The sequence below is a fragment of the Oncorhynchus nerka genome, linkage group LG12 (genome assembly GCF_034236695.1).
Source record: "Oncorhynchus nerka isolate Pitt River linkage group LG12, Oner_Uvic_2.0, whole genome shotgun sequence".
Classification (NCBI taxonomy): Eukaryota; Metazoa; Chordata; class Actinopteri; order Salmoniformes; family Salmonidae; genus Oncorhynchus; species Oncorhynchus nerka.
Window position 1 is genome coordinate 49,044,629 of NC_088407.1, and position 26,545 is coordinate 49,071,173.

Here is a 26,545-nt window from a genome sequence, read left to right on the forward strand (position 1 = left end):
AATACTTTCTTGAAACATGATTTCCAACCTCCCCTGTTGTCTGAGTTGAATACATCATGCTTGACTGGATAGAGCAAGCGGTCATGGTAGCACACAGCTAAACCCGATGATGCGTTGTGGCAGCTGAGTCTAATTGGAACAAATACTTTTGACGCAGATGGGAACTAGGTTTTGGGGCAAGGCTTTTAAGAACACTAATTGAATGTCAAGAATAACAGGAAGGCAATTTATAAAGTGGACATTAATCCTCCATCATTATCAGGAAAAGAGACGGTGAAGCTGTGAAGACAAACCCCACTGTTTTTACCTCATGTAACCTACCGAGGGCTCACTGAAGCATTGCTGCTTCTTCTTGGGTTTTTGCCCTCCGTGTTAATCCGACATGAATGCAATTGTGAGACTTTTTCCCTCTGGGAAAGTACATTGACGAGTGGGCAAATGAGTACCGTGCTAGCAAATGAGGTACTCTGCGTGGACGTACAAGTAACTGCCAAAATAATGTAAAGACTTGAGTAAATGAGGAATGCAAAGTATATTGAAAGAAGGTGCTTCCACACAGGTGTGGTTCCTGAGTAAATTAAGCAATTAACATCCCATCATGCTTAGGGTCATGTATAAAAATGATGGGCAGGCCATTATTTTGGCTATCATGGATATACCCACATAGGATGACAATGCCCCCATCCGTAGAGCACGAATGGTCGCTGAATCGGTTGATGGGCATGAAAACGATGTAAACCATATGCCATGGCCGTCTCGGTCACCAGATCACAAACCCAGCTGAACACTTATGGGAGTTTCTGGAGCGGTGCCGGAGACAACGTTTTCCACCACAATCAACAAAACTCCATATTAAGGAATTTCTCGTGGAAGAGTGGTGTCGCATCCGTCCATTAGAGTTCCAGACACTTCAATGTTAAAGTGCATTGAAGCTTTTCTGGCTTGTGGTGGCCCAACGCCCTATTAAGACACTTTATGTTGGTGTTTCCTTTATTTTGTCAGTTACCTGTAACACAACTTTCAAGGTCAAATATGGTCACAGAAAGAAAACAGATGAAAAAAGGATGTTACTGTTGAAAACATGTCTGCAATGGACACAGGAAATGGTAATAGCGTGTTAATGTTAACGTGTTAATGTCTGAACACAATCCTGGCTTGAGGAGGGTAGCCTACAGTAGCATAATAGCCCAGGATGGGGTATCTCACCGTAGTCCGTGATAGATTTGGGGGCCCTCTGCTCCGTGGCTGTGTCACGTTTCTTGTTCTTGGACTTCCAGGCGTGGTAGACCTTTAGACGGCGATGGAACTCCTCCCTGCATGCCGCCAGCAGCTCAATATCTACACAGGGATGACATCAACAGAACTTAACCAGAGTGAATGAGCATAAAACATTTTTTTCCCCAAATATGTAGCCAAATTTCTATTATATGTAAATAGTTTTATGATTAATGAATGCCATAATGTAGTATTGTTAGTTAATACTCCCTATTAGCTGAAATATATATATTTTTAAAATTCATTTTAGCTGTTGCGCTAGCTGGTTGGGCCATACATTTTCACAAATCATGGGAATTTCACGTGCCATCTAGACCAGTGGTTCTTAACCTGGGTTCGATCGAACCCCAGGGGTTCGGCGGAGGTCAAGACACACATTCGACTAATATGATTCGTGATGACACGCCCCGCTTGGCCATCATTGGCTGCAGGTGATCACGCTACACCGCTTGGCCTATCTGTGCTCCAGGGAATTTGGTGCGCTCAGTAGTCGACTTGTGACTGTCGTGATGGTACGTCTTGTGATTTCTTTCTTAATATTTTAATCCCTTCATACTTACTATGTCGAGCAAAAAAATATGTACAATATAGATTCACATGTATAACGGAACGTGATGGGAGTCAGCGTCCTAACTGCATGATTTGCAATGCCAAGTTGAGCAATTCTAGTCTAGCACCGGGCAAAACTAAGAGAACACTTCCTTAAGCTGCATGGAGATGGAAAATACAAGAACACAACGCTCGCTGAATTCGATGAAAAGGCTACTCTGCCTGTTCTCGGCTTTGTACCCATCAACAAACCGATCCTCACAGCATCGTACGAAGTTTCTTACCTGATCGCAAAGCAGGTTAAACCACACACCATGGTTGAAACACTCATAAAACCAGCTGTGTTGAAGATGGCGAATATCATGCTGGGAAAAGAGGCTGAAGTTAAGTTATCCCAAACTCCTCTTTCAAATGACACCATCAGCGACAGAATAGAGGACATGAGCAAAGTAGTTGCAGATCTGATTTCAAGCCCGGCAAAATTCAGCCTTCAACTCGACGAGACCACAGACGTTTCCCATCTATTCGTGCGCTATGTGAAAGACGACATGATAAAGGAAGATTTTTTATTTTGTAAGCCTCTTACAACAACAACTAAGGCAGCCGATGTGAAGAAATGACTTCTTCAAAGACAACAATCTTTCGTGGGATATGGTTTCTGCAGTTTGTTCGGACGGAGCTCCAGTCATGCTGGGAAGAAAGTCTGGTTTTGGTACGCTAGTGAAAGCCGATGACCACACATCATTGTTACGCATTGTATTCTGCACAGGCATGCATTGGCAACAAAAACCTTGCCTCCAAAACTGGCAGAAGTATTAAAAATTGTAGTGGAATGCGTGAACTGTGCGTGAACTAGTGCTCTGAGGCACTGCATCTTCAGTGAGCTGTGTAAAGAAATGGGCTCTGAATTAGAGGTACTTCTGTACCATTCTAACGTTCGGTGGTTATCCCGGGGACAGGTGCTGAATCGTGTTTTTGCCGTGCGTGTGGAATTAGCCCTGTTTTTGCAAGAGCACCAACATTGTCATGCAGATTGCTTCAAAAATTCAGAGTTCATTCTCATTTTAGCGTACATGGCTGATATCTTCGCAGCTCTCAATCATCTCAATCAAAAGATGCAGGGCGGTGGAGTCAACATCATCGAAGCGGAGGAAAACCTGAAGGCTTTTCAAAAAAAGCTACCGTTATGGAAACGACGAACAGAGAACGATAACTTTGCAAACTTTCCCCTGCTGGACGACTGTGTAAGTAATATCGAAGATGTATCTGGAATCGGAGACATTTCTGTACCAGCGGAACTGAAGCAAGCAATTGCCAGGCACTTAGATGAGCTTGCAAAGTCTCTCAACGGATACTTCCCTACAAGAGAGTCATATCCAGCATGGGTGAGACAGCCGTTCACGTTTAGTGTTGAGATAACAGATGTCAATGATGAATACCTCGGTGAAATCATTGAAATTCAGCAGAGCCAGGTTCAACAGCAACTCTTCAGCACAACAATGCTTTCAACGTTTTGGTGTCAACAAATGGTAACGTACCCTGTTATTGCTAAGAAAGCTCTGGAGATTTTCATACCGTTTGTTACAACATATCTTTGCGAGCAATCCTTTTCGAGGATGCTGGACATAAAAAACTAAGAAAAAGAACAGACTTTGTTGCGAAAATGACATGAGTGGCACTTGCCACACATTTCTGAACTGGTCTCTGAAAGGCAACAGCAGAAGTCACACTGATTTGCAGTAAATATTCATTATTATGTTTTTGTGTGAAAATCATGTTTTGATGATTTTGTTCTTTGAACACAGTGATGTTGATGCACGGTTCATTTTGTGCACCAGTAAAATACACTGCTCAAAAAAATTAAGGGAACACTTAAACAACGCAATGTAACTCCAAGTCAATCACACTTCTGTGAAATCAAACTGTCCACTTAGGAAGCAACACTGATTGACAATACATTTCACATGCTGTTGTGTAAATGGAATAGACAACAGGTGGAAATTATAGGCAATTAGCAAGACACCCCCAATAAAGGAGTGGTTCTGCAGGTGACAACCACAGACCACTTCTTAGTTCCTATGCTTCCTGGCTGATGTTTTGGTCACTTTTGAATGCTGGCGGTGCTTTCACTCTAGTGGTAGCATGAGACGGAGTCTACAACCCACACAAGTGGCTCAGGTAGTGCAGCTCATCCAGGATGACACATCAATGCGAGCTGTGGCAAGAAGGTTTGCTGTGTCTGTCAGCGTAGTGTCCAGAGCATGGAGGCGCTACCAGGAGACAGGCCAGTACATCAGGAGACGTGGAGGAGGCAACAACCCAGCAGCAGGACCGCTACCTCCGCCTTTGTGCAAGGAGGAGCACTGCTAGAGTTGTGCTTACAGCCCAACACCGTGCAGGACGTTTGGCATTTGCCAGAGAACACCAAGATTGGCAAATTCACCACTGTGCTCTTCACAGATGAAAGCAGGTTCACACTGAGCACATGTGACAGACGTGACAGTCTGGAGACGCCGTGGAGAACGTTCTGCTGCCTGCAACATCCTCCAGCATGACCGGTTTGGCGGTGGGTCAATCATGGTGTGGGGTGGCATTTTTTGGGGGGGCCGCACAGCCCTCCATGTGCTCGCCAGAGGTAGCCTGACTGCCATTAGGTACCGAGATGAGATCCTCAGACCCCTTGTGAGACCATATGCTGGTGCGGTTGGCCCTGGGTTCCTCCTAATGCAAGACAATGCTGGACCTCATGTGGCTGGAGTGTGTCAGCAGTTCCTGCAAGAGGAAGGCATTGATGCTATGGACTGGCCCGCCCGTTCCCCAGACCTGAATCCAATTGAGCACATCTGGGACATCATGTCTCGCTCCATCCACCAACGCCACATTGCACCACAGACTTTCCAGGAGTTTGCGGATGCTTTAGTCCAGGTCTGGGAGGAGATCCCTCAGGAGACCATCCGCCACCTCATCAGGAGAATGCCCAGGCGTTGTAGGGAGGTCATACAGGCACGTGGAGGCCACACACACTACCGAGCCTCATTTGGACTTGTTTTAAGGACATTACATCAAAGTTGGATCAGCCTGTAGTGTGGTTTTCCACTTTAATTTTGAGTGTGACTCCAAATCCAGACCTCCATGGGTTGATACATTTGATTTCCATTGATAATTTTGTGTGATTTTGTTGTCAGCACATTCAACTATGTAAAGAAAAAAGTATTTAATATGAATATTTCATTCATTCAGTGTTATTTTAGTGTTCCCTTTATTTTTTTGAGCAGTGTATATACCTATGTTTTGAATTTGAAAAAATCATATTTTATTATTCAAATTAAGAAGGGTTCGGTGAATGCGCATATGAAACTGGTGGGGTTCAGTACCTCCAACAAGGTTAAGAACCACTGATCTAGACATTGCCTACCTGCGAGGCACGTGTTGCTAGGCAACCCCCAGACTTGCCTGGGCAGCCCCAGCTAAAGCCAGTGTGAGAGACTTGATAGCAAACATTAGTGCTATGAAACTAAATGAATACTGCACCCACAAACCTTCTTTGCTAGATTCATGATAGTTTTGTTTGACAAAGCAAGGAAAGTGAACTTCAAAACATCATGTAGTTTTATTGGGATTTGCAGCTGTTGCTGTTAAGTAATGAATCTGCTAGCTTCTGAAATACTGTAACTTACTCATCCTTTAAGGTTATGGGAGTAAGTCTTTATTATCTTTGATGCCTCCATCAGTGGAGGCTCTTCAGAGGAGGAAAGGGAGGACCATCCTCAAGTGAAATTTCATTAAAAAAATATTGTGAAACATTACAAAAGTAATAATTTTTAGATAAAACTATACTAAATATATTATTATGTCACCAAATAATTGATTAAAATACACTCTTTTGCAATGAAGGTCTACAGTAACTTCAACAGCACTGTCCTCCTCTGGCTACATTGACTTCAATACAAAACTTAGGAGGCTTGTAGGCCTCACCCCCCTCCATAGACATATATAGTAATTATGACCACTTCCGAGGACGTCCTCCAACCAATCAAAGCTTTTGCAGTATGAAGTGACATGTTGTCTATCCAATCATAGAATTAGGATCAGAGAATGAACCTAGTGTGTTGTATTGGGATTGTGCCACAGAGCATTATGGGGGTTCTATGTGTTGAGAAGCTTGGTGACATTATTGGATCGAGATTAAGAGTGAAGAGCATTTGACATTATTCAATTCAAATTATAGGAGATGGAGGAGGTATATTATAAATTGTTTTCTTGGTTTAGAACTTTATTTTTGTGTCCAGTTATTGCAATTTAATAAAATGTGCCTTGCTAACTTCAGTAGCTAGCTAGCTACCAGCACTAGTGTGTAGTTTTCTCTGCCAGAATGGTAGAATGGCCAACGCTGCCGAAAATGTTGTGGACTTTTTGTTGAAGAACCACTTTCATTCTCTGGGGTACACGGAAAAGGTGTGAATTAAAACTGAGGGTTGAACTCTGCCTGGAAAAAGCTGCATCAATTAAGACAAAGGTCTGTGTATTCAAACTGCGCAACACTACGATAAAGTAAGAAGATACAGGGATGTTTTTCAAGCGGCTTATCAACACCACTGTTGGGCATGCAAGCTTTTGCTTTTAGAGGACACGATGAGAGGGAAAGTTCTACCAACAAGGGAAACTACAAGGAGCTTGCAGAGGTAATTGCACGTTATGATGCTTTACTTGCTGAACTATAGGCTACTAATAAGAGCAGCTTGCATACAGCCTATGCTGAAATGTGAATGTGATCAAATTTAGTTTATTTTCAAAATTGGGGTGGCTAGGCTGCCTATACATTTTTTGTCCCAAATTATTAACTGGAACAAATCAATCAACATAATAGTTTTTAAAAAACTACTAAAATGTTTTATAAGGCCTACAGTTGCATAGGCCTGCATGATGCAAACATGCATAAAGCAAGCTCTGTGAGTTATATTGTCTATCAGTTGTTGTCTATGTGTCTGGGTAGAGGAAATCCCCCACCTAATCTAGTCTAAATATCATTTATATAAACAAATACTGTATAAGGTAGATGCAGTTTTGACAGGGTTTTAATCCTCCCCATGTGACCTGGTTAGTAAAAACTGGTCCCACATAGCCCATATAAAACCTTTTTACAACTGATTAATCCCTGTCATACCTTATAGGGTCCAGAGTTTTCCTAGTTTTCCAGGCCCCATGGGGTTAAAATTGCTCCCGCACTCTGGGACCTATGCTGCAACCAGTCTGCTTGCAGTTGTCAGTTATCGTCAGGTATGTGGATGATCAGGGCTTTATTCAGGAACGTTTCTTGGGCTACTTTGATGTGTCAAGTGGGCTAGATGTGCAATCTGTGTTTGACTTTATGAATTTTGAGATGTCTGAGTTTAACTTCATAGAGAAACCCGTTGTCCAAACCTAGGATGGCGCAGTTATAATGGAATGTATCTGCTATTTATATTTACAGCTAAATCCCCTCCTGTTCCCTGATTAAGAGGTGATGACTACTCCACTCCACTACCATTGTCAACGTTCTCCTTACATGAACTGAAGCCACGTTTCATGTGCCTGCTCATCCATTGGCACATTGAATGTTTCCCCTCCAAGTACTGTGAGGACATATATAAAATGTATCTCATTACTGTATGTCGAGTCAATCACATTATTACATCAATGATTTTACTCCTTGCTTGGACCAACTCATTCTTAGCTCTTTTGTCTAAGTGTAATGTGTTGTGTTATTGTTTTTTGTCTTCCCAGTCAAATCCTGTCCTGCACTGGTCAAGTCTCTGAACACCAACTCATGCCTCATACCCTCATTCAATCACTGCCGTGATCCCTTTCCAACACTGTGTAAGTAGCCCTCTCATTCCCATTCCTCATAATATTGTACTATAAACAACTTTATTAAATGCTTTACATGCTGACCACACCCCTTGCGTTGCAAAATAAATGTACATGTTATTCAGTCATTGCACCCACACTGCTCGCGTGCGCCAATGAGCGTCTGCGTTGCCAAGAGCTAAAATAGAAGTCAGGTCTATTTGTGACGCTGAATGCGGTGCCAAGTCCTGCCTCTCCCATCTCCTAATTGGTTTATAGAAGCATATACCCACATGCCATCTCCTCATTGGTTATACCCACGTGGGTGATTGAAAGATGAACCGAGGTCGGGTCATGGTAATACACCTTATTATGAAAGTTAGATGCCAATCGCCATATAAAGTCCAAAGAAGAAAAAGCCTGGAAGGAGGAGAGATGACTAGAAATGATGTGGTTGACGTTCATATCCCAGGACAAATTAGCTAGCAACAGCAAGTATTAAACATTTATGGCAATTTAGCTAGCTAGCTTGCAGTTGCTAGCTAAATTGCCATAAATGTTTCATGCTTTTCGACCTGTCCCCAAATTATTATAATTGGTTCAGAGTTTGTTTTGATATTTCAATCATGAGTGTCGTGATTGCGCTTAGTGTGGGGGGGACAAAATCAATTTGTGCACGATGGCGCACGCGCGTGTCTGGTTTGGGCATGGTGTTCGGTTAAAATAATTAGTCTTTGACGATTTTTTAAAACACACTTTGTCGCCTCCGTGTGTTCCGCACCTGTACCGTGGGTCTCCCATCCTGCTTCATTCAAGTCACCAGCCTCCACTGGCCTCCATTAATGTAATTTCTGTTAAAAAAAACTTTTGTACAGATAATATTCGGGCGATTCCAGGCGAGAGCGAGCCAAAAATATTATTAGTATCTCAAATTATTCTGGAAATTCTTACATTTGTATCACAAACCATTTTTGAGAAAATCATGAAATTGGCCATTTTATGCCCTTTTTAGACCTATACATGCCTCCTGTAAGACTGATCAGTGAACCGTACATGATACAGACAACATCTTATTGTCATTATAATCCTTATAGTGTGCTTTAATATATGGAGTATGTTTAGATTCTGAAATAAACAACCCTTTTTGAATATATTTTTATTTTAAGCATTGTGTATAGTACTTAATACTTAAGTAGTACCTAAGTAGTTTCTGGGGTTTACTACATTCCTAAAGAAAATATCCTTGCATACATTTTCCCTGACAACAAAAAGTAATTTCATGTCGAATGCTCTGGCAAGACAACAATATGGTCCAATTCACACACCTATCAGTGGGTTAACTGCCTTGCTCAGTAGCAGAATGACTATTAAGGTATCTTTACTTTTTCTCAAGTATGACAATTCAGTACTTTTTCTAACACTGATTTTAAGACCACCTCTGGCCTGCTCGCCTCCCTACCACTGAGGAAGTACAGTTCCCGCTCAGCCCAGTCAAAACTGTTCGCTGCTCTGGCCCCCCAATGGTGGAACAAACTCCCTCACCCCTCACGACGCCAGGACAGCGGAGTCAATCACCACCTTCCGGAGACACCTGAAACCCCACCTCTTTAAGGAATACCTAGGATAGGATAAAGTAATCCTTCTCACCCCCCCCCCCCTTAAAAGATTTAGATGCACTATTGTAAAGTGGCTGTTCCACTGGATGTCATAAGGTGAATGCACCAATTTGTAAGTCGCTCTGGATAAGAGCGTCTGCTAAATGACTTAAATGTAAATGTAAATGTAAGACATTTTTTGGAACAATGTACAGTACTCTACAAGTACATAACATTTCCAGAGTGAGCTCCCTGCTAATTATGAAGTTATGATACATTTTATGAACACCACCAACACAGTGAACGGTAAATGGATTCAAACGGAACTCCCTCTGCCGGTGACTTGCTGAATGTGCAATCCTAAAGGAGGGCTGTGATTGGTTAATTGACCTATAATGTCAATATCTATGTATAAAATGGGTAATATCATTAAAAGTACCAGAGAGCCCACTCTGGAAATGTTATGTGTTTGAAGAGTATATTGTTCCATAAAAATAAGCAACATTAAAAAAAAAGGGTCGTTTTGAGATATTCACATTAATATTTGTAATTATGAATAAATGAATGCGAAATATTTTATTTTAGAATCTAGGGACTCCATATATTAAAGCAAACTATAAGGAGTATAATGACACCAAGATGTTGTCTGTATCATGTATAGTTCCCAACTATAGTAATTGGATAACGGGAAAAAGAGCACATACATAGATCATAGAAATACATACACATAGATTGTGAGAATAAGCATAGTAACTACAAGGTTTTACTAAACGTGAGTAGTAAATCCTCAAAGGAGGTCCCGGAATTAACCGGGGATGAGAGGTAAATCTAATGCCCAAAATGGAGAAAGAAGTACGAATTTTTAGAGACGTCTAGATGTAGAAAAATTTGAATTAATGATAAAGTAGTAGATAGTCAAGGGAACAGCAGGTCGAGGGTTAAATACCTGGCTGTCTGAATCCCGGGAAAAGAAGGTAAGAAGGCAAGCGTAGAGAAAGGGTGAGAGAAAGTTACAAGAAGGATATCAGCAGGGGAAAAAATTATGTGCGTGTGAGACCTAATAACGTATCAAAAGTCATAATGGTAATTATTTCTAAATTCTGAGTTCTGAGTAGGAGATAGCGAGCGTGACAAGGGTCAAGAGAGGAAAGGAAAAGAGAAGATAAGGGGACATACAGGGAAAAAGAGAGAGGCAGAGATAACGAGAGAGAGATAGTAAGGAGAATCCTCGCTGGGGAAACGCTTGGACCTTTAAACTAGGCTGGGAATTGTCTCGGTAGTACGTGCTGGAGTTTACGACAACAGACAATTATAATAATAGGGTTATTTGCGTCTCCATCATTTCAATAGTGTTGGTGGTCCAGGGGTAGAACTCTTGCCTACAACTCGGTAGACTTGGGTTCGTATCTCAGTCTATGCACCAATAGACTAAAATTCATTCTGATTGTAATTCAACTATTGATATGTTTTGCCTGGAAAGATACGGTTTTAATAGCTTGTTTAGGTTAAATTGAGAGACTAAGTCATTCAAAATAATAGCGAAGCAAATTTCGATGCACGACGGTGTCTGTTGCCAAAATGATCTGCTGGAATAACGTATTGAGAATGGAGTTGTATTTAAATGACTGAATCATAGAAGAGACAGTTACCTAAATCTAATGAATTCTAAATAATAGCGGAGAGATAATTGCGATAGAGTTATGCCCATCGAATTGTGTTTTTATTCTTATGGATTGATTGATGTAGGTTATACATTTTGGCGATTTACATATTACTTTTCAATCTGGGACAATTCATAAGGGTGAAGCCGAAAGAGAAGGGAAAGTTGTAGATTGTTTAGGTAACACCAGTGAATTGGAACAGGAAGTTAAGGTATTCTAACATTATAATCTGTTTCCATTACGTGGAACAATGTCAGGTCAGTAAAGCGGATAGCAGGTTGAGTTCATTTTATTTTACAGGACAGTGCACATTAATCACATTTGTGTGTGTCTAATGGCAGGGTATTCCTATCAAGCATTTTAAGAGACTGTTTACATACAGACTGAATGGGTATTGATGTTGTAAAGCAAGCTTGGGCTAAACTAGTCAAGTAGTAGGGGAAATTCATAGATTTAAAGTACAGTATTGTATCCAAGGGTAGCACATGTTCAATTAAGTACATATAACCATTGAGGAAGTGTAAAATTAATGATTAGAGGGAGTACAATGGAATTATCATTATTATTGGGTTGTGTTTGTAGTCAACGTTTGAGTTTCTGAATCGGGGTAGTATAATGAATGCTGACCAAGTGTTTTTTGTGTGTGTGTGTGTGTGTGTGTGTGGGGGGGGGCTTCATTGTCTCTCTTGGGAATGTTTTCTGGGGGCTGTAATCTTGAAGGGAGTGAGTGAGATAGAGGCATGTTTCTACCAAATTGAAAAGGCCTGGAAATGTTTTATTTGATTTTAGCCTTTGGGTTTGAGGAGATGTCCATGTTTCCTAGAGACAATATCTTAAAAGGGTACATACGCATATGGAATATTACAAGTTTTATTTTGTGAGTTTGAATTAAACACGTGAATTCTTTAGATTAAAGGGAATGTTCTGGGAACCTGAGCTAATTAATTATCGGAACATGGATGCCAGTACAACACTACCTGCCTGAATGCATAGTACCAATTGTAAAGTTTGGTGGGGGTGGTCTGGGGCTGTTTTTCATGGTTCGGGCTAGGCAGTTTCAGTTAAGAGAATTCTTAGTTCCAGTTAAGAGAATTCTTAACGCTACATTCTAAACGATTCTGTGCTTCCAACTTTGTGGCAACAGTTTGGGGATGCCCCTCTCCTGTTTCAGCATGACAATGCCCCCGTGCACAAAGCGAGGTCCATACAGAAATGGTTTGTTTAAATAGGTGTGGAAGAACTTGACTGGCCTGCACAGAGCCCTGACCTTAACCCCATCAAACACCTTTGGGATGAAAACACCAACCGCGAGCCAGGCCTAATCGCCTAACATCAGTGCCCAACCTCACTAATGCTTGTGGCTGAATGGAAGCAAATCCCAGCAGCAATGTTCCGACATCAAGTGGAAAGCCATTCCAGAAGAGTGGAGGCAAATATAGCAGCAAAGGGGGGGACCAACTCCATACTAATGCCCATGATTTTGGACTGAGATGTTTGACGAGCAGGTGTCCACATACCTTTGGTCATGTAGTGTATTTGCCAATAGCAGAAGTGGTCAGAAAGTAACTTTTTGGAACTGAATGACAAAACATTTAGGAGATAGAGGTGCTCAAAGTTGACCCATTTTGCATTCCCCACCCTACCATGAGACAACCATGTCTTCATCACTGGAAAAAATACACAGTTGAATTTGATATCATTTAAAACCTGTTAGGGCTACTAGTTCCCCTTTGGGAACTCACCCCACCCCCCCTGAGCTGTAATGTGGCGCAGGGAACGCAAGAAATAATCCTAAAAATATTTAACCTCCACAGAATCGCTTGAAAAATGGCTCAAATGAAAGATAAAGAAGTTATTTATCTACCCAGCAAGTCAGATTTCTAAAATGTTTTACGGCGAAAACATAGCACATATTTATGTCCAACCACCACTGCATACATACTTCATTAGCTTAGCCAAGTAGGAAAAAATATGCAATCAACAAACGCAGGATTAAAAGAAAAATAATTTCACTAACCTTTTGAAATCTTCATCAGATGACAGTAATATAACATGTTACACAGTACATTCATTTTTTCAATAATATGCAATATATATCCATAAATATCTGTTTACAATTATGCATCGTTCAAAAATGCTACTCCAATGTCAGGAGAAATAAATAGCTCCGGCAGATAACGTCAGCAAACAAGGAATACACATCATAAACTTTGACTAAATATGCATGTTTTACATATGTATGGCAAGATAAACTTCTTCTAAATGCAATTGCTATGTTACAATTATTTTTAACGTTACATTTGGCGTTTACTAGGCTATAATAGAGAGTCGGCGCTCTCAGTTAGCATGCTGACTCCTCTATCATGGAGTCGGCAGAAACCCAAAATGAAGACGTAAATATTCCCTTACCATGGCTGTTCTTGCTTCAGAAGACGTGGAAGGGTTAATACTCACCAAGTTAGCGTTCAGTTTGCAAGTCTGTGTCTTTCCGTTCTCAAACTAGACACTTTTTTTATGCAAATTTCAAGTGGCTGCGCACCAAAACGTCAAAGTATACATTATATTTCAGTAAACTTATCAAACTATGTTTATAATTAAGCCTTAGCATGTTATAAAGGTCTACAGCAATGTGAGGGCGAACAGATTAGCACACGTTGTTCAGTCTGTCCTGGGAGAATCTTCAGTCTCCCATTGGTGAATTTTTTTGTGCGTCACCGGGACGTTTGTCACGCTGAACGTCTCGTGAGCACGTGATTCCCTCATCGAAAGCAGGCTTCACGCTGAAGACATAGAACGTGTTTCCATGGTTATAGCTCTTTGGGAAGTGTGTAAACAATGACGTCAAAGTGAGGGCAACTTTTCCCATTACAAGAGAGACTTTGGGAGAATGCATGCCCTGAGAGTTCTGCTTTAGCTAGAGACAAAATTTAAACGGTTTTATAAGCTTTAGAGTGTTTCCTATTCGATAACAATTTTTAATTGCATATATTAGCAACTTTTGACAAAAATTTATCATGGTTTATATGGGTGCCGAATTCCTCCAGAAGGGGCAGTATTCAGGGCTAGCCCTAACAGGTTTTAAAGCCTAAAAACAGGGCTGTCAAACAATTTTATCATTTATTTGAATAAACATTGTCAAGTTCTTTCAAATACACATTGTCACTTTTTTCCCATTAATGTCAATTTCTCACATATATTGTAGCTTAGACCCTATTTTCCATCGTCTGAGGTGTTTGTGCTATGCTTGCCATTGGTTGATGCACAGCATGCTCTTAGGGGAAGTGTTGGTACGAAGCGCTCCCCAACTGACAGCTCGCCTATTCATCTCGCCTATTCACACATGTCGAATCAGACTGAGGCGGTAAGACTTTCCTCCATGTTTTTATATTGAAACGGGTACAGAGGGAAAAACACTAATTCACCTTAAATGGTAATAATTTCCCACTCTGCCACAATGCTGTACCCTCATCAACGTAGCAGCTGCATGTACACTCTCCTGTCGGCTCCTAATCTTACACCCTCACCCAAATAGAATTCCTCTATCAATTTCGGCCTGGTTGCAATTTCCTGGAAATTACCTCCCACTTTAGCTATCTGCGAAAATTACAGGGGAAATCATGCCTAGGCAGGAAAGTCTAGAGCGGGGCGAAAACCCATTTGAAGAGGTTGCGTTACTGGACAGATTTTCAATTATTAACATTGGGGCTGAATTAATGATGGTGTGAGTGATGGAGGTGCACAGAGATGGATCATGAATCTCCCTGAGAGCTCACCACCTTGGGGAAAAGTCTTACCGCACGAGGTGTTGATGACATCCCGCAGCTCAGCGTACTTCCACTTGCTCAGGTCGTACTTCCTCACGCCGGCGGCTTTGAGTGCCTGCACCTGTGGACCCCTGCATTCCCCGCAAGGAAGGGAGAGAAGAGAGGAATCAATTTTCAAAAGTCAGAGCAGTGAGACGTCTCGGAATCCCCGCTAGAATCGGCGCCGCCATAGTGATGCGGTGGTCATTTTCAAAGACTAAAATACTGGAAACAATCAGAAAAATAATCAAGTGCTAAGTGGGGCAAAAAGGGGAAAATCTGTGTCTGACTTCGTCACTGCTCTCTGACATCCCACAGGCAATTACACTCCCACTGCAGATGTGTGGCCATTTAGTGTGACCATTTCACCCTATAACCTTTTCCCCACCCCACCTAAACTTAGTCAGTGTGTTCCTGGGCTTCGGTAAGCACAGTCTGCAGCCCTTTACCTGCCTCCCGCAGCATGCTTCTGAGATCTCTAATTAACAACCCGACAGGCAGGATTTGGCCCCTATTTACGGGTGGCCCTCCAGGTCTGTCTGTGTGGCAGGGTCAAGGCTTTGGGCCGCTGTAGAGGAATCCTTGGGTCTTCTGGTGCTAATCCAATCTTCGGACGTTAAGCCTCCCTGTAAGAGGAGGGCCAGCCTGGGCAGATACCGGAGTGACAGAAGAATGTCAGGGAGAGACTGTGTGTGGTGGTGACAGCTCACCTGACCTTTGGGGCTGAGCGCTGGATAGTCGTGTCATGTCACCCCCTCAAAGTGCTCCAGGGGTAACAGGGATTGAGTTTAGACACGGTGACTTGAAAGTGCGCTGGCCAACTAGCTCTAACAAAGAGCGCTTATTATAGATAGCATGCAATTCCCCTTACTATGGAATCCATAGTAAGGGGAATCAGCGTTCATTGATGTCCGAGGGGAAAAAACTGTGTTTGTTGTTTGCAGTAACTTCTGCAGTAGTAACTTAAACCAGTTTTAAGGAAGTTAGTTGTGTTCAAAGTGCAATAGTTGTGGTCAATGCCACAGCTGGTACACAATCAGATTTCATCCCAAAATACACACACGCATGCAGACACGTCTAATTTCAAGATTCCATAAACTGATCAACAAGATAACATCCTTGGTAAAATCTCTTCATTTCCCTTTGCGCACTAGGATTTGAAACAATTTTAATAATACATTTGAATTCTTCGGAAATGATTCATTTGATTAATCGATTTGGGTGATTCAGGTGATCATTGATCCGAGAAAAAACTCTCTCTCCATTACCCACCAAGCCAGAAGTTGTGACATTTCCAGCGCCATTTCCTCCCTATAAACACATAATACCAGCACACATAAATTACTATAACAGAATAATACAACAATGTCTCTGATTCATACACATCCATATATCAGTAGTATAAATAGTATTTCCCATTGTTCACAGAGATCAGGGTGGCTTCCACTATGAACTGTGTGTGCAGCCATCTGATACGTTGATGTCAGCGTGCGTTGTGACAGTCACACACTGTTGTGACACTTGTGGCGTGTTGACAGCTGTGAAAATTGGAAGCTGCTTAAATGTATCCCTCAGTGACAAGTCATGAAGAAATAATCGCATCTGATGAGTGAACAGGTAGCCCAAGTGTCAGTACACCAAATACAGTACTACTCTATTCCAACTGTAACTAACCATGGCTAAACTCATCCATTTGTTTTGACGGTGGTAGCTACTGATATCCTTACTGGAGTGGTTAAGTGTGAGTCCTAAGTAGTTAGCTAATTAGTCCTACCACGAACATTGGTTAGGAGTTAGGGGGAGGGGGCTTTGTGTGTGTTATCAAATAGTTGTGCAAAGCTATCAGATCTAATACAATAGGAATGGAATATCAATGTTTGCCATATCCATATGCTTTATAAGAACAAATGCAATGTATAAAAAAGTCCCAGAGAACATACATTGTGATTGCCTTGAGGTTTAGAAGTCCACCAGCACTGCAAACAGAGGATATGATGATTAGGATATATGTGAGCATATGATTGTTGCAACTTAGAAGAATCAGCAGAAACCGATCAAAAGCAGATCGGCATGTTCCTGTTCCTGTTTAGATTTGTCACGCAACGGTTGCCTGTTTACATTGGGCTAGTAACAGACGTGCTTATCCCATGGCACTGTTGATTCCTGCCCCGGGCCGGGACCACAACGGCGGATTGATTCGTGACTGGAATGTGGTGTTATTTGGTTCGATCCAACGTGAAGAGTTAGAGAATTTGCGTATTGTTTATGATGGCTTTGCATGGGCTGGTATAATCCTGGATATAAATTGATGAAAGATTAGATTTGAGGTTGAGATTAAAGCATGCGGGGGAGTGTGATTAATGGGTTGTGTTAGGTTACTGGAAGCAGGAGGCTAAACTAATGGCTAATGTCTTACATGGATCTCATTGTGTCTGGATAGAGACCTGAGAAAGACCCATTTCTGAAAGAGGGGAGAACAAAAGGAGAAAAAAATAGGTTATGCATGCAGTGGACAGGTAGTGGTCTCCTTTCGGACCTAGATGAAACACAACACCTATTTTTATTTGACTTGTTGAATCCTTACCAAATCCTGCTGCAGAAGCTCCCTTGAGCTCTTATTACACCATTTTCTGGGTTAAACAACAACCTTTTCCACGTACCTAACCTTGGGTACGTCCTGCAAAAACCTAATCTAGGGCTCGTGTATTGAGACACGACAATATATGAATAACAATATACAGCACAGTGTGTGTGTTTGTGTGTCCACTTCTGTGTGTGTTTGTTTGTATCCGTGTGTACCTGCGCAGGCTGAGGTCCATCAGGGCCTCGTCGGTGATGAGTTCGGCTTCACTCTGGGCGATCCTCATGGCAAGCTCTCTGTCCCTCTTCTCCTGCTCCAACATGGCTGACCGCTGGGCGTCCTCCTCTCGCTCCAACGCTATCTGGATGTCCATCTCCGCCTGAATGCACACATTGTCGGCACCATCATCATTATTCTCAACACCGCCATTGCATCATGAGTGGTTCATTTATATGCGCTTCATGTAAGGAAGCTGTTATCGATGTGAAACATCACTACAGCAGAGAAAGAATAGATGATCTTTATCACTAGGCAGTTACGTTCAGACAGTCAATAGCAGAAACTTGGCAAGATTAAAACATTTTACACGCCATAGATTGACATTTTCATGATGATTGACATTACACGCCACTTTTAATCTGTAAACACAAGTCGGAAGTTCTTCTTCTCACACTTTTTTTGGGGGAAAGCCAGCCACCCCTGGAGTCAGAGATTAGAGCAGGACCATGGGTTGTGTCAGACTGTCTTAGTCCTGGGGAGCGATGGAACCTCGACTGGCCCTGAATGCCAGGAGAACTTAGGCAATTACAGGGCCTGCTGTGTGGCCTGATTAGACATACAACCTGGTTCAAGCAGCTGGTATCGAGTCTGTCCCTGTGACTGCTCACCTAGACGATGCAGACATGCACCCAGCAGACAACTGCAACAACAACACGGCAGCCTAATCAGAGAGGAAGGTCAGAGGGAACTCTGAAGGTCAGAGGGAACTCTGACACTCTGAAGGTCAGAGGGAACTTTAGGCCTTGTGAGGAAGTTGGAGGGCGATAAACAAGGTAGCAAAGAAAGTTGGAGAGGAGGAAACTGAGGGCAAGGTGAAAGTAGCAAATCTCTGAGGGAAAGAAAAGCACAGCCCCCCCCAAAAAAGCCAATTTCCACTATTCCAAGGCTTTGAAGTAGGATGAGCCAAGGCTAAAGATGCATCGGAAACTCAGCTTTGTGCATGTGAATCAGGCTACTTAAAAGCAACGGGGGGGAAGATCTATGAATGTCAATGCTGTGCTGGGGTGAGTTTGGGAGGGCAGACATGGGTGCCTCTGCTTGCGTCCCATGAAATGAACTAGCATCAGTACTTCTAGTACTCCTACAGTAGCAGGAGTGCTTTGACAGGCCTGGGCTTCCAGCCCGGGTAGATTAGAGACAGTGAACGGTGGAACAGGAGGGCATGGAAAAGAGGAGGACTGGTGTGTTGAGAGGAAGAGAATGGGATGGCGGGGGGAGAGGGAAGTAGGGATTACAGAGAGAAGAGAAGAGGAGAACACACACAGGAAGTAGGGGATTGGAGATGAAAGACTACCAAAATAAGAGGGCAGGATAAAGGAGAGCAGTAGTGAAGAAAAAGAAGAGAGACAGATGAAAATAAGTGATGGATGAGGAAGGAAGAGGTTTGATGGAGGGTTGAGGACTGGAGAAGGTTGTGGGAATGAGGGGATAGAGAAAAAAAAGAGAGCGGGAAAGGGGGGCCTGAGGCTGGGAATAGAGGGCAGAGGAGGAGAGAAAGAGAGAACAGCATATGGTAATAAGGGACAGAAGAAAAGGGGGATGAGGGTGGGAAGAGAGGGCAGAGGAAGAGAAAATTAGGAAAATGCATATGGGATTACAGGGCAGAAGAGGACAGAAGGGGGATGGGAAGAAATGGTACAGGAAAAAAAGGAGGTAACTGCAAACGGTAATTGAGGGCATGATCATTAAGGGAAGCGGAGGACAGGCACAGCGGGAGGGAGGAGTGTGGTTCTGGGAAGGCAAGGGGAAGGAGAAACTCAGCAGGAGTGATCCATCACAAGAAAGGGACGGCCCACTGGGAAATCTGACCAATGCCACGACCTCGGTCTTAGTACAACAAACACGACAGGTAAGAAATCAATCCATTACTGCTCCATAGAAAGTCATTGGAGACTATCAGGAATTAAGGTCAATGTCTGAGGAAGTGGACCAGTGTTAGGGTCTCTCTAGTGGGAAAGGAAGGGTCAGTAACTCCCGAGTGTGGCAGGCACTGCATCTCAGTGCTAGAGGCGTCACTACAGACACCCGGGTTCAAATCCAGACTGTCTCACAACCAGCCGTGATTGGTATTCCCATAGGGCGGAGCACAATTGGCCATCCGGGTTTGGTCGGTGTAGGCCATCATTGTAAATAAGAATTTGTTCTTAACTGACTTGCCTAGTTAAATAAAGGTTACATAATAATTTTTTAAAAACAAACAAAGCTCTCCTTTTGCACTTCAGTGGGGTCACAAACCTGCATTATCCTCTCCTCTTCCTCTCTCCTCTTCCTTTCCTCTTCTTCCTGCTTCCTCTTATGCTCCATCTCCGATTTCCTAATGAGAGGGGACAGGGATGACAGAGGACAGAGGTGGTTAATGCCTTTAAATGGCAAAACGCCATGTCACTTCAAAATCACAGATGTACTCAATGACATGATCAAACCATGAATAATGTATAAACTCAATCTCTGAACTTCAACTCCGGACATATCCTGTTGGGGGTTTTCTTTAAAATTGATATTCATTTCAATGACTTCAACTAAAACAGTGCAAGCGTGGACAACTCCAATCACGAAGGGCTGCTGTTGGTGCACTGTGCAGGCTTTTGTTCCAGCCCAGCACTAATACACTAGAACCAAAAGCCTGCACACAGTGAAGCCATCCACTACTTAAATTGCGTACCCCAGTACTACCAGCCCATTTATGTTCTCATTTGTACCCCTGGTACCACCATCATTCACCCTTCCCTCTCCTCCACTTACATCCTCCTATCGTCTTCCTCCTTCTGGCGTCGCTGGTCCTCCTCCTCCCTTCGCCTCCTCTCCTGCGCCATCTCCTCCTCGATGCGCCGCAGCCTCTCCATCTCCTCCTCCTCCTGCTTCTTCTTCTGCATAGAGGAGAGCAGTTGCTCCGAGCGCTTCACCAGACCCTGGTACTCCTGGTCAATCTCCTTCCGGGTCATTACTGTTGCCTATAGGAGGGGGCATAGGTCAAAGGAGTTGTGTCATAGGTCAACGTCTTTGGCATAATCACATAGGCTTATTACACAATTTTGTATAGGCAAAATTATTTGGACTTGTGTTGTCAAAGTGTGTCATGGTCATTATTATAAATGCATACAGCATATACAGTAGGTTTAATAGGACTGATGTTTTTCATAATGACTTAAACAAATGAGATACAATAAAAAGCCTGTGGGGTAAACGTTAAAAGTAACATTACATTCCCAATATCCCAGAATCTCGTTTAATTCAACTTTCCTAATTTCCTCTGCACATACAAATGTTTAATTAAAACTGTCCATGGGTTTGAGGGTTTTCCCTGCGGGAACGGGGTCTGACGCCATTGACTAAATGACAGCCATTGTTTATGACTCAATTCAGCGAGCGATGCTAAAGCTACAGGCTTCATATAGGGCTGAGAACCTCATCAGGCGCTAGAGAACATCACCAGGCGCTAGTGAACACAGAGCGGATGCTAACAGAGGAGCGCAGGGTTGGGCAGACGCAGAGGTGACTGAACTAGGGAGTAAGGGAGGGAAGTAGGGAAGGAGAGAAGGGGAGAATGAGACAGTTGCTCACATGGAAAAGGTTCTGCATGGATTCCAGTCATCTAGTCTAGCCCTACCAGCGCTCTAGCTAGCTACCTCTGCCAATAACACATATCCGGGTTACAAAGACAAAGTTTACAGACAACACGAAAACAATTAGGGAATCAATTTCAGAGTCTGGATAGCATGTGTATGCCATACATCTAGAGGCCCCAAATAACACTGGTGTTTCTAGCAGAGGGAGACAGGTGAGTTCCCTAACCATATTTATCCATATTAGAGGATTACACATCAAATCAACCAATGTTCCCTCTAAGCTATGTGCACGCGCAAAGCTCCACCAGGACTGCAGCGCAGAAGAAATTACAGCCCGCGAAAAGAGATGCACGAGATTGAACTTCACTCAACTTTACTACAGTTGGCCCCGTTAGTGTAAACTATCAACATTTCCCTCTACTTTGGGAATGGTGATCGAATCAAGATAGTATTAGCCCCTTTTAATGCAACATACAGAAACAAATCTACCTTTACAAGACAGTCTGTGATTTTGTTTTAGGTAAAGCGCATTGTCGGTAAATTCTATTGAATTGATGGGCACGGGTGGTCACGAGTAGATGCGCTTGTTTTGAGATCAAAGTGCATAGCCGAGTGTGCAAGTGTTCAAATTCATTGCTAGTTAGTGAGTTACTAGCCCAGTTACAACTCATTTCTGGTGATTGCTTCCTAGAAGAGCACACAACGTGTAAAACGAGTCAAGTAAAGAGCTTTGTTATGCCTTAAAGGGGCAGTGTTGTATTTTGAGACAGGTTTGAATAAGCCAAGAAGCCAATAGGCAGTGTGTAGCATATACTTTTTGTCTGATTCTCTGTAATAATAATAATTGTAAGGGAATAATATTTTATTTTGTGTTGTGGCTTCTTGCATCAAACACACAAAACATTTCAGTCACGTCCTTGTTTAAGTGGCTCAACAGGATACTGCCATGCCCTGAATTTTTTCAAAAGTCTCATGGAAAGTAGGCCTACATTGAACACCACACATTGGCTGCTACTGTAGGCTGTATCATAGAACAGCTGTTTCAATAGCTACTTCAATCGCTATGTTAAAATGTTATGGGACGCATTTTCTCCATTGTTTTGGATGGTAGGCCACTCTGGTAGGACTACATTATGATCAAAAAGCCACAGTAGCCTATTGGCCACTGTTAAAACTGTAATTTTAAAGCCTCAGAATTTTCCCTACTTTGCGCTCAGCAGATACAACATTTGCTCAGTGCTGTCATTGTTTTGAGGGAACATCAAAAACAACCAAAGGAAATGGCTTCCTGATGAGATGACAGAGAGACGAGATCTGCGGGATTAGATCAGAAAAGTAAGAGGGTGAGTCACCCTGTCCTTTTCGGTTTAGGGTGAAGTTGCCCCTGGATGCTGATTTTGGGTCAGTTTTAAAATTCCCAGATTAGGATAGGGGGAGGGGAAGCTGATCCTAGATCTGTGGAGCAATTTCACCAACGGAGCTGCCCTTCACCTTTATCTTGGCCATAAGGGTGTCGATGGAGGCCCCCAGCTCCTGGATCTGCTTGGCCATCTCCTGCTTGCCCTCCTTCAGTGCGCCCACCACCTCGTTGAAGCGCTCCATCCGCGTTTTCAGGTTACGCACCTTCACCATGCCATCGATGCTGTGGCCGCAACACACACATACATATGAACACAAACACATATAGGAGCATATGCAAGTATACGTGCACCCACATAAGTGAGCACTAAAGCTCGCTCGTGCCAACACACACACACATCGTATTGGTTGAGATGAATAAAAGCCTATTTTAGTTTTTATGCTTGAAAATGGTTCGTGTGAAACTGACATTTTGTGCTAGCTACATAATAACTTATTCACAGATCATATACAGTGAAAGTATTCATACCCCTAGATTTATTCCACATTTTGTTGTGTTACAGCCTGAATTCAAAATGTTTTAATCAAATTTGTTTTACTCACCAATCTACACATACCACATAATGAGAAAGTGAAAACATGCTTTTACATTTTGTTTTGCAAATGTATTTCAAATGAAGTACAGAAATCTCAGCTGCCTTTGGCTTTATCTGTCAAACAACCTATTACACACATTCTTGGGTCCTGAGCAGTCAATTAAAAAAAACTCATCACACGGATGGTCCCATTCACAAAAGCAGTATATATTTTCCAAAGGCAATACGACAACGACATACTGTATCTTCAAAAGCAATACAGTAAGACTAACATTTCTTAATGTAATATGGTTACAAGAGTGTGCCAGGAGTCACGGCTGAGCTCTCAAGATTGATTTGAACTTCTAACTGCACAATGTGTAGAAGCTATCAAAAGGCACAGTGTTTAGCACTTTCAAACAAAGGGAATGTGTCTGTGTGTGTGTGTGTCTGTGTCTGTGTGTGTGTGTGTGTGAGTACACCCACCGTGGCTTATGTTTCCTCTTACAGAGCCACATGCGGACGGTCTTCTGAATCTTAATAAGGGCAGAGGCACGATATTTCATCTTCTCCTTCACTGTGTGTGTGTGTGTGTGTGGGGGGGAGGGGGGGGTAGAGATAGAGAGCATGAGAGAGAAAGTGAGTGAGTAAGACAGAAAGCGAAAGAGTGAGAGAAAGTGACAAAAGAGAAAGTGAGTAAGAGGGAGATCCAATCATCAGCATAGTATTGGGCTTATTCACACAAACAGAGATGAAGCTACACACACTCCCTATGAGCTTGTAGGGATATTAAGTTGGAGTTTTTTGAAGGAAAATAAATGGAAGTGCATCCAGCCGTACCAGTGCATATAGCCTCAGCTATGAGATATCCTGAAGGGGAAGTTTAGCAACTCTGATTCAGCAGAAATCGTTTTGAACCTTTTTTGTTACGGGGGTTGTTTTAAAAGTTATATTCCTTTGTTTTCTTTTTTTGCCATTTTTAAACCTGTCTAGTGACTAATGCTAAAGCATGATGGTGCAACGCAACTGACTCTTAATGATGATTCAATGCGTCAATGTTTTAACTGTATCTGTCCTTAACAACTAAATACATTATTATTTTTAACTAGCAGGAGTGCTACTGTTCTACGGTATGTCGTCCAGCTCAGTGCGAGTATGAGTAAGCATACGTTTGATGACGGAGAGGGTGCACCACTGGACCTTCTTCCAGCGGCTGATGATCAGCCACTGGTTGACCTTCTTCACCAGCTCTGCCAGGTGGTCCGGGTCCGACTTCATGATTTGGTCAAACTCTGCAAACTGACCCAGAAACAGGACATCAACAGAATCACTCAAGGTCATTTGGGCCTATGTAAATCAGCAGCTTTTCTCTAGCTTGTCCTGGGGACCCTAATGGGTGCACATTTTGTTTTTTGCCCCAGAACGACACACAGCTGATTTGAATAATCAAAGCTTGATGAGTTGATAATTTGAATCAGCAGTGTAGTGCTGGGGCAAAACCAAAAACGTGTACCTATTAGGATCCCCCGGATCGAGTTTAGGAAACACTGCTGCAGAGTATTAAAAAGAGAGCAGAAAGCACTGCTTACCTTCCCAGGACGGAAGAATACTCTGGTCAACCCAAACTTGTAGTCATTCTCATTCAGCCCTAGTGCTTTGAACAAAGCCTGCAGAGGAGCAAGAACCAAAACCATCAGTCTCTTAAAATGTAAAAACATGTGAGCAAAGTTACCTTTGAAATGTAATACTGTGTTTGGGGGAGCCATCCACCTTGCAGAAGAGCCTGGGGTCCAGTCGTGTGAGCTTGTCAGGCATGTATTGCTTGTACATGTTGTAGAGCTCATGGAAGGGAGCTCGTGAGGGGAAGCCACCCTGCATTAGGTCCAGCACTGACACCATGCCTGGTGAGGAAAGGGAAGAGAATGTCTTAAAGAGGTGTGTGTTCGTGTGTCTTTACTAATCTTTATAACTTTACCTTTATTTAACTAGGCAAGTCAGTTAAGAACAAATTCTTATTTTCAATGACGGCCTAGGAACAGTGGGTTAACTGCCTGTTCAGGGGCAGAACGACAGATTTGTACCTTGTCAGCTCGGGGATTTGAACTTGCAACCTTTTGTTTACTAGTCCAACACTCTAACCACATTGTTTTTTTACAATGTGATTGTGTTAATGATACTCTCAAAACAATGTTCTTCCTCTCCAAGCCCATACCTGAACACTGCAGCTGAGACAGAATCTGGGCTCCTTCAAATTGGTGGCTCACCATCTTTAAGTTGGGTTTTACACAGCGAATGAAGCTGGAGCCCTTTGAAAGACAGGTAAATCATATCCATTACATATCCATCGTTCACTTCCAATCTGAGGCCAGTTCCTGACTACCAGTGTGTGAGAGAAGACATCAGGTACGGCACAGATACTCACAGTGCTGCGAAGCTTCTCCAGCAGTAGGTTCAACTGGGTCTGTGAAGGCAGGCAGAGAAAAAGCTTCCTTAATACTTAGTCTAAGTCCCATCGCACTGCACAAAAAGGGGGTAAGGAGCACTTACAAACAAATTGGGATTATATTTGACATTGCACATTTACAACTGAAGAAAAGCAATAATTATAATGCTGACAAGAAAGTAAAACATGTGAATAGGTGAGGGTTAACAGCACACGGAAAGACAAAGGAAAACCATGCATGACTCATGACAATTCTGCAAAAGCCACTTGCACTGTTCTCAATGGGATTTGCTTTTATCAGTCCTAAATGAATCTGGATGATTTCTCGAGATATATAAAAAATGGACTGCAACTGTGCCAAGCAGATACTTTTTGGGATGTTTTCCAGAAAAAGTGAACGATAACTGATGAATGAATGAGTGTCCTGAATACACACATCTTTCACTGCTCATAGTAGGGAATCTTTTAAACAGAAATAAAACTGGACTGTGTTCCCTTCCTCACAGCATTGCAATATATTGCCTCACAATGCCTAACCTTGATCATTATTTTATGTTTTATTAAAGCACATTTGTGTCATTAAGCTGAAAAGATCCGGTCTTGCTCTTTTCTCTGCAACGCTACCCTCAGGTCATTGTGTCCATATTATCTTATGAGTTAGTGCTAAAAGCGTCAACTCAAGCATCACGGCACACAAAGACCATAGACCAAGACAGGTGGAGGGGAAATATGACAGGAAGTCAGTGATGGGTGCTCTGTGTGCATCTGCTGATACAGTATGGTGTTGTTGAAACAATCTACAGTGAGACAAGTTACCTTCTGTCCCTGGCTGACTATACTTCTTTGTGACCGACTTTAGCCTGGCTGCTACTTTCTATCTCTTGACTTTTTCCACACTTTTTCTTTCGCCCCCCTCTCTAGCTGACAAGGATTTCTTGGGAAAAGAGGTAGGAGACTGGAGGTCTACAGAGGAAAGGAGGGATGGAAGAAAAGCGGGAAGGAGTGGAGAGGCGTTAGAAGTTCAAAGGTAAAA

At 42.6% G+C, this 26,545-nt stretch overlaps 1 protein-coding gene across 4 annotated transcripts in view; it reads right to left on the reverse strand.

Annotated features, from left to right (window-relative positions):
* The window catches only part of myo6b (myosin VIb), a 94,209-nt gene that overhangs the window by 2,232 nt on the left and 65,432 nt on the right, over positions 1-26,545 (reverse strand). Inside the window, exons 19-33 of one of the 4 annotated variants that reach the window (XM_029675038.2) lie at positions 25,492-25,530; positions 25,282-25,375; positions 24,840-24,970; positions 24,659-24,736; positions 24,239-24,368; positions 23,556-23,646; positions 22,627-22,777; positions 20,312-20,520; positions 19,805-19,883; positions 17,509-17,669; positions 17,126-17,170; positions 16,650-16,685; positions 15,982-16,020; positions 14,701-14,801; positions 1,207-1,338 (exon numbers count right to left, since the gene is read on the reverse strand). In XM_029675038.2, coding sequence (XP_029530898.1) covers positions 1,207-1,338; positions 14,701-14,801; positions 15,982-16,020; positions 16,650-16,685; positions 17,126-17,170; positions 17,509-17,669; positions 19,805-19,883; positions 20,312-20,520; positions 22,627-22,777; positions 23,556-23,646; positions 24,239-24,368; positions 24,659-24,736; positions 24,840-24,970; positions 25,282-25,375; positions 25,492-25,530 — 1,516 coding nt within the window. The remainder of the gene's footprint in view (positions 1-1,206; positions 1,339-14,700; positions 14,802-15,981; positions 16,021-16,649; positions 16,686-17,125; positions 17,171-17,508; positions 17,670-19,804; positions 19,884-20,311; positions 20,521-22,626; positions 22,778-23,555; positions 23,647-24,238; positions 24,369-24,658; positions 24,737-24,839; positions 24,971-25,281; positions 25,376-25,491; positions 25,531-26,545) is intronic. The other 3 variants (XM_065025628.1, XM_029675040.2, XM_029675043.2) reach the window with 3 other exon arrangements.